We start from the raw sequence: 17,608 nt of genomic DNA, 5'->3' as shown, positions 1-17,608 counted from the left end.
AGGAAGTTATGATAACTTTGGAATTCATGTTAATGCATTGTTTGTAGGGCAGCGTTGATTCTCTGTGGTGGAAGCGGTCAGAGGTAATGCATCGGATATTACTGTTTCATGGTCGTAATGCATGTTTTATAATGACATTTGTGCAGTTGTTTAACATCATAACAGCAATACAGCTTCATTAACAATAGTGAAAGGATTGATTGTGGCTTGAAGCATGATTAATATCACTTAGAAATATGTATGATAGAAGATTGTGATGTTCTTTCAACTTGTCGCGTCCAAAGGAAAACAAACTGCCTTAATGCATAGTTCAATTTCTTTGCATGCATTTTTATTGTTAAGATTTTCTTGTTACTATTTTATTAAAACTATTTTAAAGCTTTGAATGTTTGTTTAGTGAAAATGGCATTGTTTCTTTATTTTTTTATATTTTTGTGTCTTAAGTGTCCAAATATGCTCCTATATCTCATACAGTGATCAGTTTGCATACACTCACAAACAGCAGTCGAGGTGAAAGATGGGAGATGTCGCGATGGAGGAGTTTGGAGCTGCTGCTCCGTTCCTCAGGAAATCTGACAGGGAGCGACTGGAGGCCCAAACGCGACCCTTCGACATGAAGAAAGAATGCTTCGTCCCTGATCCTGAGGAGGAGTATGTGAAAGGAACCATTGTGAGTCGGGACGGTGATAAAGTCACCTGCGAGACTGCAAAAGGCAAAGTAGGTTCAAGTTAAACAAGTGATCATTATTGATTATTCCTTCACTACATTAGTAATGTTAGTAGTGAGTAATAACTCTTGGAGTATGTGCCTTTTACAGACAGTAACAGTGAAGGAGGCTGATGTTCACCCCCAGAACCCGCCAAAGTTCGATAAAATTGAGGACATGGCGATGTTCACCTTCCTGCACGAGCCCGCTGTGCTGTTTAACCTCAAAGAGCGTTACGCAGCCTGAATGATCTACGTGAGTCGAGTCTTAAAACACTCACACGTTCTCTTTATCTTGCATGAGCAGATCTAAACTTTCTGTGAATCTCTTACAGACCTACTCTGGGCTCTTCTGTGTCACTGTGAACCCCTACAAGTGGCTGCCAGTGTACAACCAGGAAGTAGTTGTTGCCTATAGAGGAAAGAAGAGGAGTGAAGCTCCTCCTCACATCTTCTCCATCTCTGACAATGGATATCAGTACATGCTGTCAGGTGCGTCTACTTGACACCAGTGGTTCTCAAGTGGTTTTACTTCAGTTTTCAGGACACAGTAAATGACAGTAAATGTTATTCTTGTTGCAACTTGTTTGGGTAACGCTTTAGATTACAGCCCGGAAAGTACTGTGTAATTAAGAGGAATTTACAGTGTAACTTTCTGTAATTATAGTGTACCTATAAAGTACTTGCATTTAAGTATAAGGGAACAATATGTAAAGTTTGGGGAATAAAGGGGTAACAACCAGGAGAATTAAAAAAATAATTTATACTGTAAGTATTATAGAACTAAGGGGTACTTATTCTACTATTATGATACAACAATCTTACATTTGGGAGCAATTTAGCGAGAACATACACTGCGTACCTTTTGTAATAATTGTGTACCAATACATACTGTATAGGCTTTTAAAAAATGACAGGGTACACATCTATGCATTCATACACTTTTTTTTTTTTGATCGCAAAAGTGCTTACATCATTTTTAAATACTGGGGAATATATCTTGTTTCATGTGGTTACAGGGTAAGTGGTGCTTGTATAATAAATAAAGGTTTCTGAGTCAGTGATATAAGATTGTGTGTATGCATTTTTATTGTACTCACCCTGTAACTACACGGAACAAGAGGGTAACAAGCTACATGAAACAAGAGTATCTTTCCCCAATATTTAAGCAAAAGTTGCAATAGTTTTTGTTTTTAGTGCACTTTTGTTAAAAAGATTACTTTATTTAAATTTATTCACCATTTTTTCAAAAAGGTACTGTGTATGTAACATTGCTGTATGTTCTTGCTAAATTGCTCCCAAATGTAAGATTGTTATATCATAATAGTAGAATAAGTACCCCTTAGTTCTATAATACTTACAGTATCAATTATTTTTTTAATTCTCCTGGTTGTTACCCCTTTATTCCCCAAACTTAAAATATTGTTCCCTTATACTTATATTGTAAGTACTTTATAGGTACACTAGAATTACCGAAGGTTACGCTGTAAAATCGCTTCAATTACGCAGTACTTTCCGGGCTGTAATCTAAAGCGTTACCCTTGTTTGTAATGTTGTTGTATAAGTTGTATACAGTATTTTTTTTTCATTTGGCATCATTTTGTTTGAGGTTTTTGAGAATGTCACACAGCTTGCCCATGCAATTTGACTAGCTTCTATCAAGTGACAGATTCATAGAAACAACAGTTTGATGTATGACATTTAACTTCACTAATGAAAAATATTGGAAGTGGTTTCCTCATTTTGAAAAGCACATAAAGTAGTTTGCTATTCTAACTAGGCATAATTGTTTGGTTAGTTGCTTTCCCCACCAGAGTAAAAAAAAAAAAAAAAAATAAGTTGCCGGACCACTACCAGCATTTAATCTTTTCACAAAACTTTCAGGGCCCCCAAAATATTTTGTTGTATAAATATCTGAACACACAATACATCAAAAGAAAGAACAGAGCCTCTGCAAAAAAAAAAAGAGAACAAAAAACATTTTATTCTAGCTTCATGCATTCTTTTTTTTATCAACACTTGATGTGTGCAAATTTCATAAAAGAAAATCATGTTTTTGTCAAAGACTTCATCCGGATTGGATTCAGAATGAATATCAAATAAATCATAGACGCACAGCCCTATTGCTCGTCCATGGCGGAAAATCTTATCAATGGCGGGGAAAGAGTTAAATGCATTCATTTTTTTTACCCCGTTTTTCAGGACCGCTTCAAAACAGAACAGAATAGAGTTTGTTTAGAACGTAACTGTATTGTTTCATATTTTCATTGCCCATTTCAGACAGAGAAAACCAGTCTATTCTTATCACGTAAGTCTGCATCTGTGTAACACTTTCTATAATAGTTTTTTTTTTTAAAAACTGTGTGGTGCTTAACATTTTATCTTTCTACCTCAAGTGGAGAATCTGGTGCTGGAAAGACTGTGAACACAAAGAGAGTCATTCAGTACTTTGCCAGCATTGCTGCTAGTCCTACAAAGAAGGAAACCAGTGAAAAGAAGGTAAACAGAGGAGATCTGAATTCAAACAAAAAATTATTGGAGTGTCATTTTGTTTTATTTGTCATTCACAATACACACGTTTCTAATATTGTGTTTTCTAGGGTACTCTGGAGGATCAAATCATCCAGTGTAATCCTGCTCTCGAGGCCTTTGGGAATGCCAAGACCATCAGGAATGACAACTCTTCTCGCTTCGTGAGTGAATGAAATAGCAGTGAAAACTGAATACAGCTTTTACTTCAAAAGACATAACAATTTTTATCCTTTCGAACAGGGCAAGTTCATCCGCATTCATTTCGCAGCAAATGGCAAACTCGCTTCTGCAGATATCGAGACTTGTAGGAACACTTATGCTTAGTTTCATATTAAAATAATGAAAATAAATGCATGATAGTAATGATTTTAAACTAAATGTTCTCTGTGATAGACCTTTTGGAGAAGTCTCGTGTGACTTTCCAGCTCAAAGCTGAGAGAGACTACCACATCTTCTACCAGATCCTGTCTCAGAAGAAACCAGAACTTTTAGGTGGGCAAAAAAATTTAACAACCAAACATCTATACTTTAGTTTGAAAATGCATTACAACATGATGTCTTAGTGCTCTGTGTCCTTTCTCTCAGAGATGCTGCTGATCACAGCAAACCCTTATGATTACGCCTTCATCTCTCAAGGAGAGACACAAGTGGCCTCTATTGTTGATGCTGATGAGCTGATGGCCACTGACGTGTGTTATCTGAAATAGCTACAAATTACCATTAATGCATTTTGATCTTACCGTCTAAAGATTCATTTTTACTGAAATTACAAGAAAGAAGAATATGACACATTTATCATGTTAAATTAATTTGCTGTAGGAAGCGTTCGATGTGTTGGGCTTCACCCAAGAGGAGAAAAACAGCATCTACAAGCTGACTGGTTCCGTCATGCACTACGGCAACATGAAGTTCAAGCAGAAGCAAAGAGAGGAACAGGCCGAGGCTGATGGGACTGAGGGTCAGTATTAGGATAAAATAATGACATAATGCATAAAGTTAGTGGTTAATAGAAGATTCATTACCATCAACCATCTTCTTTTATTGATGACAGATGCTGATAAATCAGCTTATCTGATGGGCCTGAACTCTGCTGATCTCATCAAGGCTCTGTGCCACCCAAGAGTCAAAGTAGGAAATGAGTGGGTCACCAAGGGACAGAGTGTCCAGCAGGTGAAGACTACTTCATGATATCATTAACTGTTAACCATCTTCTTTTATTGATGACAGATGCTGATAAATCAGCTTATCTGATGGGCCTGAACTCTGCTGATCTCATCAAGGCTCTGTGCCACCCAAGAGTCAAAGTAGGAAATGAGTGGGTCACCAAGGGACAGAGTGTCCAGCAGGTGAAGACTACTTCATGATATCATTAACTGTTAACAATAAAAGCATACATTTTCTGTAATACTGAACTATATTATCTCTATCGCACAGGTGTACTATGCTGTTGGCGCTCTTTCCAAATCAGTGTATGAGAAGATGTTCCTCTGGATGGTTGTGAGAATCAACCAATCCCTGGACACCAAACAGCCTCGCCAGTACTTCATAGGTGTGCTGGACATTGCTGGATTTGAGATCTTTGAAGTAAGCTGAAATCAACTGGTTATTGTTGTTGAAGAACTTTGGTTCTTTGTTACTTTGCCATCGTGGTTATACAATATATTCCACCTGCAGTACAACACCTTTGAGCAGCTGTGCATCAACTTCACTAATGAGAAGTTGCAGCAGTTCTTCAACCACCACATGTTTGTGCTGGAGCAAGAGGAATACAAGAAGGAGGGCATTGAGTGGGTGTTTATTGACTTCGGCATGGACTTGCAGGCTTGCATTGATCTCATTGAAAAGGTGGGTGTACAAAATCTTTTTTCTGAATATCTAATCTTGAAGCTTTATTTAACTCTTTCCCTGCCATTGATGGAAGTGTTCACTGTTTCACATCTTCTGAAAGAGTAAAGAATCTCTGGATCAAAATACTGGTGAAAAAGAAGCAGAAACAAGCGATAAAAGCATTGCTTATGCACATGTTAAATAATGTGAACATCAACCATTAAACAGCATATAAATAAAAACTGCCTAATGTTACTGAATGAAATGTCGACCCGGGACGAAGTACAGGACTGTGCAAACTTTGGGGGTTTTGGTGGAACTGATCTACACCATCTACGTTTTGATCATCATTCTAAATCCCATCCGGATGAAGTCTGATTTTCTCAGCTTTTTGGTCAAAATATTGCTTTTTTTAGTGAAAATTACCCACATATTGTATATAAGTGTTGATAAAAAAAGAATGCATGAAGCTAGAATAATTTTTGTTTGTTTAAAAGCAGAGACTCGAGAGAGATTTATTTTTGACAGATATTCATACAACAAAATATTCTGGGGGCCATGACATTTTTGTCAATAAGGATAAAAATTACTGGCGGTAGCTGGCAACTTTTTAAAGAAAATGCTGGTGGGGAAAGAGTTGATATCCATTTTGCTTTAAGTTACATTCGTTTTGTTGCCTTCTCTATAGCCCATGGGTATCATGTCCATCCTTGAAGAGGAGTGCATGTTCCCCAAAGCCAGTGATGCAACATTTAAAGCTAAGCTTTATGACAACCATTTGGGGAAATCAAACAACTTCCAGAAGCCCAGGATTGTCAAGGGTAAACCAGAGGCCCATTTCTCCCTGGTTCACTACGCTGGCACTGTGGATTACAACATCAATAACTGGCTGGTGAAGAACAAGGACCCTCTTAATGAGACTGTTGTTGGCCTCTATCAGAAGTCCACCATGAAAATGTTGGCTAATCTGTTTGCCAATTATGCTGGTGCTGACTCAGGTGTGTTGTGCTGATGACATGATCCTTGAGACAAATAAGGATTTAGTGCAAGTTTCGTTTTAAAAATGATCAATTATTCAACAGCCGCGGAGGGAGGAGGGAAAGGAAAGGAGAAGAAGAAAAAGGGCTCTTCTTTTCAGACAGTGTCTGCCCTCCACAGGGTAACATATACAGTGCCTTTCATATTGATTCATAATGAAAATATTTATTTAATATAGCTTGGTTTCTTAATTTCTTTGAATAGCATAACCTAAAATACATATATGGCCAGAGTCATGGATAATATCTATCCACAGGAGAACCTGAACAAGCTGATGACCAACTTAAGGTCAACTCACCCTCACTTTGTGCGGTGCATCATCCCCAATGAGACTAAGACTCCAGGGGCGATGGAGAATCCTCTGGTCATGCACCAGCTGCGCTGTAACGGTGTGCTGGAGGGCATCAGGATCTGCAGAAAGGGATTCCCCAACAGGATCCTGTACGGAGATTTCAAGCAGAGGTACATTCACTACAATACGAGACATGCGAGTCGCACTCGGGTCAAAAACTTGCTGACTTGTGATAACAGCCACAAGTTATGCAATGAGACTTGACATTTTCAAATTACACCAATGTGTGTAAATGACAAAAATGAAATCCCATTAACTCATTTAGCTTGCTTAAAAAAAAAATCCATTTATTGATATTGCCAATGGCAAAATCGACACTATTTAAACTCTTTATGTTTTAAATATTCAACAACAGATACCGCATCCTAAATCCTGCTGCCATCCCAGATGGTCAGTTCATTGACAGCAGGAAAGGAGCAGAGAAGTTATTGGGGTCTTTGGAAATTGACCACAACCAGTACAAATTTGGACATACAAAGGTATATATGCTAATTGGTAATTGCTTGTAGATTGTGTAATTCTGTGTATTTTTTCCTCCCAGTTTTAAAATGTTATCCTATCCCACATTAATGTGCTGAGACAACTAAAAGCAATCTATTAGAAGGCTGACATCCCTAAAAAGTGTACCATGTCTCAGGGGCACTTGCAGCATTGCTTTATTTGTTTGTGCACGGATGCCTTTGATAGATTGCCTGTTATGTCTATCTATTTATCATAGGTCACTAAAATAAATTATTTTTAAGGTGTTCTTCAAGGCTGGTCTACTGGGTACACTTGAAGAAATGAGAGACGACCGTCTTGCTCTCATCATCACCAATATTCAAGCTAGATCACGTGGTCTTCTCGCAAGACTTGAATTCCAGAAGCTTGTTGAACGAAGGTAACTGGGTGGGCATTTAAATCTGTCACTGCATCATAAAAAGAGACAAAAAGAACAGTTTTATTTTGCAGAGATGCCTTGCTTGTGATCCAGTGGAATGTACGTGCCTTCATGGGTGTCAAGAATTGGCCCTGGATGAAGCTCTACTTCAAGATCAAACCACTGCTGAGATCTGCTGAGTCGGAGAAAGAAATGGCCAACATGAAGGAAGAATTCCTGAAGTTGAAGGAGGCTTATGCCAAATCTGAAGCCCGCAGAAAGGAGCTTGAGGAAAAGATGGTTTCTCTTCTCCAAGAGAAGAATGACCTGCAACTCCAAGTCCAAGCTGCAAGTTTATAATTTTATGAATTCATGAATAAAATAAAACTATACTTTTGATTTAATTATACAAAGACGTTAAAATAAATATACATCATTTTTTGTACCTGTAAACAGGAGCAAGATAATCTTTGTGATGCTGAGGAGAGATGTGAGGGTCTGATCAAGAGCAAGATCCAGCTTGAGGCCAAAGTCAAAGAGCTGACTGAAAGGCTGGAGGATGAAGAGGAAATGAATTCTGAGCTGACTGCAAAGAAACGAAAGCTGGAGGATGAATGTTCTGAGCTCAAGAAGGACATTGATGATCTTGAGCTCACTCTGGCCAAAGTAGAGAAAGAGAAACATGCCACTGAGAACAAGGTCAGTTTTCAGCACTGAGCCTGTTATTGATGCTAGAATGGTGAGTTAAGATTCCCTTGATACAATAACACATTTCTACAGGTTAAAAACCTGACAGAAGAGATGGCAGCTTTGGATGAGATCATCGCTAAGCTGACCAAAGAGAAGAAAGCTCTTCAGGAGGCCCATCAGCAAACACTGGATGACCTCCAGAGTGAGGAAGACAAAGTCAACACACTCACCAAAGCCAAAGCCAAGCTGGAGCAACAAGTGGATGATGTAAGAAGTATTCTTAACATTTCTATTGTAAATGAAAAAGGTGACATTTACAATGCTGGACAAAATATTGTCCTTCCAGCTTGAGGGTTCCCTGGAACAGGAAAAGAAGCTTCGTATGGATCTGGAGAGGGCAAAGAGGAAGCTCGAGGGAGACTTAAAGTTGACCCAAGAGAGCGTGATGGACCTGGAAAATGACAAACAGCAAATGGAAGAGAGGATTAAAAAGTGTGTTTTCCAGAGGGGAAAATATTTATTTAACAATACAGCTCACAATCTGAATCCTTATTAATACTATTAATCAAATATGTTCTGCAACACAGGAAAGATTTTGAGATCAGCCAGCTCAGTAGCAGGATTGAAGATGAGCAGGCAATGGCAGCCCAACTCCAGAAAAAACTGAAGGAGTTGCAGGTAAAATTTATGATTCTTAAAAATGTAGACAATTAGGAATTCTATCTAATTCAACTTTGGTTTTCCTCACATTACCAGGCCCGAATTGAAGAGCTTGAGGAAGAGCTGGAGGCTGAGAGAGCTGCCCGTGCTAAAGTTGAGAAACAGAGAGCTGATCTGTCCAGAGAACTGGAGGACATCAGTGAGAGGTTGGAGGAGGCTGGTGGAGCCACTGCTGCCCAGATTGAGATGAACAAGAAACGTGAAGCTGAGTTCCAGAAACTGCGCAGAGACCTTGAAGAGTCCACTCTGCAACATGAGTCCACTGCAGCTACACTGAGGAAGAAACATGCAGACAGTGTGGCTGATCTGGGGGAGCAGATTGACAACCTCCAGAGAGTGAAGCAGAAGCTGGAGAAAGAGAAGAGTGAACTCAGACTGGAACTGGACGATGTGGTCTCCAACATGGAGCAGCTTGCCAAGTCCAAGGTGATGAATTCTTGTTTCCATGTTAGCATTTTTAATTGTTTTTCTTCACCTCAGATGTTCTTTAGAATCACATGTTCTTTATGGTTTATTTCATATTCATTAATTATATAATATCTATCCAGGCGAACTTGGAGAAAATGTGCAGGACTCTTGAGGACCAGATGTCAGAATACAGAACAAAATATGAAGAAGGACAACGCAGCATCAATGATTTTACCATGCAAAAAGCTAGGTTGCAAACCGAAAATGGTATGTATTCTGATGAGGTATTACTTTATTCTGTGCATTGTTAGACTAATTATCAAGACCACACACTACTTTATGTAATGTACTGGTTATACTTCTATCTAGGGGAGCTTTCTAGACAGCTGGAAGAAAAGGATTCATTGGTCTCTCAGCTAACAAGAGGCAAGCAGTCCTACACCCAGCAGATTGAAGACCTAAAGAGACAACTAGAGGAGGAAATCAAGGTATTGCAACCAATGTTGGTACTTGAACCCACAAGGTTAGAGTAACACAGTGTAGCAGTCATACACCTAAACCACAACACTACCCGATCACCCAATAAGATCTTCTAGGAGCAGTGGGATTCAAACCCACCTGCCTGAAAGGGACATTCCCATTAACAGAAAACATTAATTGTAAATATTTGACAGGCTAAGAATGCTCTGGCCCATGCAGTTCAGTCTGCTCGTCATGATGCTGATCTGCTGAGGGAGCAATATGAAGAGGAGCAAGAAGCCAAGGCTGAGCTGCAGCGTAGTCTGTCCAAGGCAAACACTGAAGTGGCTCAGTGGAGAACCAAGTATGAAACTGATGCCATCCAGAGGACTGAGGAGCTGGAGGAAGCAAAGTAAGAATCAGGAAATATTTGGGTTTCCCATGTAGCATACCATACAAACATCTGACTGTTCAGTAAGCCAAGAATTTGTAAAAGCTCCACTAAGTTATTTTGGAACAAAATCTGTTTATTCATGAAGGAAAAAACTTGCTCAGCGTCTGCAAGATGCAGAAGAAGCTGTGGAAGCTGTTAATGCTAAATGCTCCTCTCTGGAGAAGACCAAGCACAGGCTGCAGACTGAGATTGAAGATCTCATGGTGGATGTGGAGAGATCCAATGCTGCTGCTGCTGCTCTGGACAAGAAGCAAAGAAACTTTGACAAGGTGAATAAAACACACTTATAATTCATCTTTGTGTTCATTCAGCTCCATTGTATCTAATCAAAGTCGGATTCTATCAACAGGTCCTAGCTGAATGGAAGCAGAAATATGAGGAGTCTCAGAGCGAGTTGGAAAGCTCCCAGAAGGAAGCCAGATCTCTGAGTACTGAACTATTCAAACTGAAGAACTCTTATGAGGAGTCTCTGGATCATTTGGAAACTATGAAGAGAGAAAACAAGAACCTCCAAGGTGCCCTTGATTTATTAGTCATCTGGACATTCACATAAATTTCAAAAACCTTTTTTATTTCTCTTCACTTTCTTAGATATATTAACCAGTATTACTTTTCCTACCAAACAGAGGAGATTGCTGATCTCACTGAACAAATTGCCGAGAGTGGAAAAAACATACATGAACTAGAGAAAATTCGTAAGCAGTTGGAGCAGGAGAAAACTGAAATTCAAGCAGCCCTGGAAGAGGCTGAGGTAAATTGATTGTGTTATGTATAGATGTAGTAGGTCTAGTTTTTCTAGTTATACACCAGCAAGAATACATTTGCTGCCCAATCAAACTTACTGTACTTTCTAATGGCTAAGTATTTTTTTAATTGGTCAGGGCTCCCTTGAACACGAGGAAGGAAAGATTCTTAGAGCTCAGCTGGAGTTCAATCAGGTCAAAGCTGATATTGAACGTAAGCTGACGGAGAAAGATGAAGAGATGGAGCAGGCCAAGAGGAACCAGCAGAGAATGGTGGATACCCTGCAGAGCTCACTGGAATCAGAGACTCGCAGCAGGAATGAAGCTCTCAGACTGAAGAAGAAGATGGAGGGAGACCTCAATGAGATGGAGATTCAGCTCAGCCAGGCTAACAGACAGGCATCAGAAGCCCAGAAGCAACTCAAGGGTCTTCATGGACATCTCAAAGTATGACGAAACTTCAAATTAAGATATTATGATTAGGTGAACATAGTTTTGCTGTCTTTTAATCTGTAAAAGTTTAATTTTACAGGATGCCCAAATGCAACTAGATGACGCTCTCCGTGGTAATGATGATCTCAAAGAGAACATCGCCATTGTGGAGAGACGCAACAATCTGCTGCAGGCTGAACTAGATGAGCTGAGATCCCTGCTGGAACAAACTGAGAGAGGAAGGAAACTGGCTGAGCAGGAACTGCTGGATGTCAGTGAGAGAGTTCAGCTCCTGCATTCTCAGGTATGACACATCTGCATTAGACAAATAAAACCTTTAAACCCATCCTTAGTATCAATATCAACTAGACTACATGAATGTCCATATTGTTCATGTTCAGAACACCAGCCTGCTGAATCAGAAGAAGAAGCTGGAGGGAGATAATACTCAGCTTCAGACTGAGGTTGAGGAGGCAGTGCAGGAGTGCAGGAATGCTGAGGAAAAAGCCAAGAAGGCCATCACTGATGCTGCCATGATGGCAGAGGAGCTGAAGAAGGAGCAGGACACCAGTGCTCATCTGGAGCGCATGAAGAAGAACATGGAGCAGACCATCAAGGACCTGCAGCACCGTCTGGATGAAGCTGAGCAGATCGCCATGAAGGGAGGCAAGAAGCAGGTCCAGAAACTGGAAGCTAGGGTTAGTTTATGAAACTCAGTTCTTAATAATGCATTTTCCATTTAAAATGCATTACTTTTGTAAAGATTAGTCACAAAGATTAGTTACTTGGATTCAGAGATCAATAGTTTTCTAGAGAACTGATCAATTTGAAATAATTTTTGGTTTCGGTAGGTGAGGGATTTGGAAAATGAGGTGGAGATAGAACAGAGAAAGGCGAGCGAGTCTGTGAAAGGGATCCGTAAATATGAGAGACGCATCAAGGAGCTCACCTACCAGGTTATTTCTCTGTTCAATACAATATCCCCCAATATTACCCTCTTCAAACCACCCAGACCAAAAATAATCAAAAGTTTATTAACAGACTGAGGAAGACCGTAAGAATCTGGCTCGTCTTCAAGACCTGGTGGACAAACTCCAGCTGAAGGTCAAATCCTACAAGAGATCCACTGAAGAGGCTGTAAGTTTATTGCCTGTACATTCCTGTACTGTATATATACTGTTTTGTATATTGTTTATGCCAACAACCTTTTGATTTAATCAGGAGGAACAGTCCAATGTTAATCTGGGCAAGTTCCGTAAGATACAGCATGAGCTGGATGAGGCAGAGGAGAGGGCTGATATTGCTGAATCTCAGGTCAACAAGCTGAGAGCCAAGAGCCGGGATACAGGATCCAAGGTAACTTAACTCAGTTTAACACAGTATTTTATCTGCTTATTATCATAGAGTTTAAGAAGGCTCAATGAAGCAAAGGGTAATGTTTTACTTTGAATGGTGAAAGGGTTAGAGACCATTTTGTAAATATGAGTTTCTAAAGCCTTTACCTTTCAGTGATGCCAGATGAACTGTAAAATTAGTTAAAAGAGAATGACCTAAAGCGTTTTGTGCTTATCGCTTTCTCCATGAGTGAGTCTAAGTTTTGATGTATTGCAAAAGTTAAAATCAAATAACAAATATACCTTTCAAACACATTTCTTTTCCTTTTCTCTTCCTCTCACAGAAAGGGCACGATGAAGAGTGAAGCTCTTACTTTCTGAAGTCTTTCTGAAATCTTTCTGAAAGGCTTGTTTGGTTTGAATCTGTGCTTCTTGACTTCATTACCTGTAGTTCTGTAGAATAAAGATTGCAAATGAAACTTTTCTTGTGGTCTTTGTCATATTTGAAAACAATTATTTAAACAGTTATTTGATGTTTGGCAGGCACTTTTTACAAGTACAGAAATCTTTTATCTTTGCAAATTTTCCCAGTTTGTTTTTCAGTGACCAGATTAATTTTTAGACATATTCTGCTATTAGACATCTTCTGAAAGAGTAGAGAATTTCTGGATCAAAACACTAGAGAAAAAGAAGCAGAAAGAAGCGATAGAAGCATTGCTTATGCACATGTAAAATAATGTGATAATCAAACATTAAACAGCATATAAATCAAAACTGCCAAACGTTACTGAATGAAATGTCGACCCAGGATGAGCTATAGGACTGTGCAAACTTTGAGATTGATGGACCCAATCTACTCCATATATGATTTGATCATCTTTCTGAATCTGATTTGGATGTAGTCTTTTTTTAATTTTGCTTTTATTATTAAACACACACACACACACACACACACACACACACACACACACACACACACACACACACACACACACACACACACACACACACACACACACACACACACACACACACACACACACACACACACACACACACACACATTCAAATGTTGATTAAAATGAATGCATGAAGCTAGAATAAACTGTTTTTAGGTTTTTTTGTTTCACCAGGCTTATGTCAGGCAGGAAATCCAAACGTTCGCCTATCATCCATTGACTTCAAATATGGCTTATCATTTATCATTTGAAACAAATATCATGTATGTAGTATCAACTTTACATGGCCGCTCGCTCTAACGTTAATCTAGATAAATGTGCGCTATTATTAGCCGTATATCCAAGTGTTTGTGCCGAGTGTGGAAGCTAAAGTGTTAGCACTCTAACTGCATGAGAAGGAGGTGCCGGTGCGATCACTTGCATTTTTCCTGATAACAGAGGAAATCTTTGGTCATGCAGATGATATCTCAAATCAATTTGAAACTGTAAAGGGTCTACTTTTATTTATGTAAACTCACAATAACAACAAAATGTTATGCTTTAGTAAAATAAAGAAAACAAACAGGGTGCACTTTTTGCTGTCTTGGTCTCCGTGAACTGGAGCGCGTCACAAAAATGAACCAAACTCAGTATATAAGCTACTTGCCTCACAGACATGAGAAATATATCTATTGAAAGCTTGAAATGTCTACTTTAAAAAAAAAACCTATCTGATTATGTTATCCGTATGAAAGTTGCATTTCTCTCTATAGACGTGTTCACTATACTGCGGATATGTCGTCAGCATCATCAACTTCATCTTTGCAGCCGAACACTGACTCAGAAAACACTATTTTATTATTAAATAATTAAAATGTCTCCTCACTGTTTTTCAGACACATTCATAATCATTACTTTTGCCAGTTCTTTGTAGCAAGCTTTATGTGTGTGCTTGAGTGCGGAATAGATTAAATATTCAAGTAATTAAATTAATATAAACGTGCAATTAGTCAACTTATGGCTTAAATGAATGACTACTAGTTGACTAGCCCTAATTATACATGCATGTTATTTATATGCAAATTCTTCAGATCTCAACTTTCTGTAGTGTGTAGTATGAATTTTTCATTTGAATATAATTAGTCATTAATTTGCACTACTATTTTAATTCAGTGCATGTGATTAATGTGCAAAAGTTAATTTCCAATTTGTTAAAACTTGCAAGCTTTTATAGCCAGTACGACTTCATAATTTATAATAAAACCTTGTCATATGTATATCATTTAATAGAATACAGATTAACATTTGCCACATCTTATTTTACAAGTAAAAAAAAAAACACCTACCACATTATTTATTCTTTCAAGTGTGAATGAAACCCAAGACCTTCTTTGGTAGATCAATGGGAGTTATAGTGTCTTCCCCTGAGTGCACGTTCTGCAGTAAGAAGGTTCTTCTAAACATCCTCCACAATGAAAATTATTGTGAAAAATCATTTTTAACATCTACAGCCAATGTTCAAGATAAAAACTAAAATATTTGATACGATAATACAACAGAATTTCTTTATTTCAGCTGTCTCACCTGCATCAAATGTCCTTGTTCCTCTCGAGTGCATGAGACTTGAGACCTGCAAAACAAATTAAAAATGTATTCAACAGTTCCAAATAAAAACTGCTAAATTAAACAATGGAAATGTGTTGAAGAGTCACTGATTGCAAGGCTGATCTCTGATTGCATAAAGAGAACCGTGTACACTGGTAAAACCTAGTATTAAATGTGAAGAACAGGCCAGTGCTAGAGGTGGAGTCGAACAGCTGAATATAGGGAGGAGCTTCTCAAACATTCACAGAGCAACCAACCATCCTGCAACCTTAAACCACAGAACAATGTGCTTGAGATATTTTAAGATATATTGCTAAGTCCGGAGATAATAAATCCTTGACATCTCAAGACTCTGAATTAAAATAAATGAAGCAGCATCTTAAACTTTCACCCTTTTGGTTAACAAATGGTCCTAACAGTTAGTTGACCCCTTCAGACCTCCAGCAACAGATGCATGAAGAGAATAACAGATGAACATTGTATATCAACAACAGGAATGATTTTGTTTTATTTGCATAAAGAACTTAGATTTGTTTATTATTCTAAAAGAACAAATGTTCATGCCAAGAAAACAACAATGACTATTTCTTCTCTGTCTTTTAACTCAATACGGGGTCGAACGTTGGGTAATAATAAACACTTGTCTTGTGAACAGCATCGTTTTGCCTCAATTGGACATGTAACATAAGTAGAATGTATACGGCTTGCAAGGGTGCCAACATGTACCACTTGATAGGGCATCCGCTTTATGTGTTCTCAATGTCCCTCATCAGTTGCTTCCAATTCGTCAGAGACTCAGTAGGAATTTCACAGGGTTATCTTTGTACTCAAGGACAATGGGAAGGAAACAATGTTGTAAGAGGACGACTGACAGCTAGACACAGACCTCCTCCATATGCATCGATGCAGACGTTGCACGAAGTTCATGGTGCGTTGTGCACGTAGTTGTTGCATTTCTACAAAGGGTTGATGATACAGTTTAGTATTTTAGGTTAAAAAAAAAAAAGGTCTAGTAGCATAAAAGTAATGTTATTAGAATATTGGTACCTCAAGTTCAGTTGAATCAATCATTCACCCAAACATTTTAATTCACTCATCATTCAACCTGTGGTTCAAAATGTTTTTTTTCTACATATTTTGTCAGTGTGTTTTTAATAAAATAAAATTAAAGTCAATGAGGTCCAATGCTGTTTGTACGCCAGTATTCTTCTAAATACAGCATTCTCTTTTGTTTTCCACAGAAGGATGAAATGCATACAGGTCTCGGAACGAGATGAGGGTAAGTGATGATGGAAGTTTCTTTCTTTTTTTTAGTGAACTATTCATTTATATAAGCAACTCAGGGTGAACAGAGGTGTTATATGTTTTTTACAATTGACACTGTATTGTGAAATGTGACTGAGGATGAACTTATTGTAGAGGCTTTACACTTTAAGGCCTTTGTTTCCGAACTCAGCGGACAACACTGTGCAGCCGAACACATCAACAATTCAGTTTGAAAATGTGACCTATGTTCTACATAACCTGGTTATCTGCTGATATAAAAAAAGTAAGAATAGTCTGCCAAACTGGACAAATTAAAAACAGTTCCTTTGATGAATATTAAGTTCACATTGAGGAGAGGTACATTAATATACTCAGTGAGATCGGCCTGCTGGAGAAATACATAAATGGATGCTGGTTTCAGAGATCACACAAGCTGTTCTCCTCAATCATTTAGAATCACCCAGCAAGAATTTCACAGGTTATCTTTGTCCTCAAGTGTGAAGGCAAAGGAACAATGGCGTGTCAGCGATGAAGGCCTGAGTGAAGCGATCCCACCAACTGTAAACTGACCTTGGCCCTTACGGATTCAGTTGCTCGAATGGATATAAAGCATCTTTGATGGACAGACTGAAATGACACTTGGCTTGTCCTTGAGCAAGGAACAGATCAGTTGATGCAAACAATGAGATGCATTTTCTCTGAGCCAACAGCTGTTTACTGGTGTAAAAAACATTCTCCTTTTTTCAGTTATCAGACAATATAAATAAATAAAAAATAGTTATGATTGGGATTGGTTAAAAGGTTAACACAATGGTAAAAAGCAGCAGGATTGTGATTTCAGCAACTTTCCAGTTTCCTTTGCATTACACCAGTTTTGTTGGTTTTTTTTTACACCATTTTTGACTAATTTAGAAGCATAAATAAGTTGAATGAAAGTACATCTATCCTTACCCGCATGAATTATACCTTATTCAAAATAAACATACACCTGCCTCTAGCAGACACCCAGCCCATATGCATCCTAACCAAACGCAGACACTGACATGCTTCAGAAAATTCCTGCAACCATATTTAGAGGACCACTTACAATATAAAAAGGGTGGAGAGTCTATGGCCCTAGACAGGTTTTCTATCATATCATCAAACGGTAAGCCTTCAGGGACACCTCATACTTTATGAATCCCTGATCTTATGGTGTATAGTATATTACCTCTTAGGCACAGAGAGATGTTTTCAAACATGTTT

The 17,608-nt window shown here is 38.5% G+C and overlaps 2 protein-coding genes and 1 long non-coding RNA gene across 3 annotated transcripts in view; 2 read left to right on the top strand and 1 right to left on the bottom strand.

Moving 5' to 3' along the window:
- Positions 1–517: 517 nt before the first annotated feature.
- The window catches only part of LOC130096918 (myosin-7), a 41,337-nt gene continuing 24,246 nt past the window's right edge, over positions 518–17,608 (top strand). Inside the window, exon 1 of the mRNA XM_056263610.1 lies at positions 518–718. Coding sequence (XP_056119585.1) covers positions 518–718 — 201 coding nt within the window. The remainder of the gene's footprint in view (positions 719–17,608) is intronic.
- Positions 567–17,608, bottom strand: part of LOC130096926 (uncharacterized) — a 41,245-nt gene continuing 24,203 nt past the window's right edge. Inside the window, exons 3-4 of the long non-coding RNA XR_008808242.1 lie at positions 6,402–6,542; positions 567–704 (exon numbers count right to left, since the gene is read on the bottom strand). This is a non-coding gene — a long non-coding RNA (uncharacterized LOC130096926). The remainder of the gene's footprint in view (positions 705–6,401; positions 6,543–17,608) is intronic.
- LOC130096924 (myosin-7-like) lies at positions 826–13,037 on the top strand. Its single transcript, XM_056263617.1, has 36 exons — positions 826–962; positions 1,042–1,198; positions 2,987–3,014; positions 3,103–3,205; positions 3,307–3,399; positions 3,479–3,542; positions 3,632–3,730; positions 3,824–3,927; positions 4,058–4,196; positions 4,290–4,408; positions 4,673–4,822; positions 4,913–5,083; positions 5,754–6,063; positions 6,148–6,224; positions 6,360–6,565; positions 6,811–6,934; positions 7,199–7,335; positions 7,407–7,662; positions 7,771–8,013; positions 8,095–8,271; positions 8,351–8,496; positions 8,592–8,682; positions 8,761–9,150; positions 9,273–9,399; positions 9,502–9,620; positions 9,807–10,003; positions 10,131–10,314; positions 10,395–10,560; positions 10,672–10,796; positions 10,927–11,235; positions 11,321–11,524; positions 11,622–11,918; positions 12,072–12,176; positions 12,262–12,357; positions 12,442–12,576; positions 12,899–13,037. The coding sequence occupies exons 1-36, from the start codon at positions 954–956 to the stop codon at positions 12,917–12,919; spliced, it is 5,478 nt and encodes a 1,825-aa protein (XP_056119592.1). The 5' UTR covers positions 826–953; the 3' UTR covers positions 12,920–13,037.

Source organism: Rhinichthys klamathensis, unplaced genomic scaffold (genome assembly GCF_029890125.1).
Source record: "Rhinichthys klamathensis goyatoka isolate OS25496 unplaced genomic scaffold, OSU_Roscu_1.1 h1tg000209l_1, whole genome shotgun sequence".
In the NCBI taxonomy this organism is placed as follows: domain Eukaryota; kingdom Metazoa; phylum Chordata; class Actinopteri; order Cypriniformes; family Leuciscidae; genus Rhinichthys; species Rhinichthys klamathensis.
Note: the sequence above shows the minus strand (reverse complement) of the source record. Positions and strands in the feature narration are given on the sequence as shown.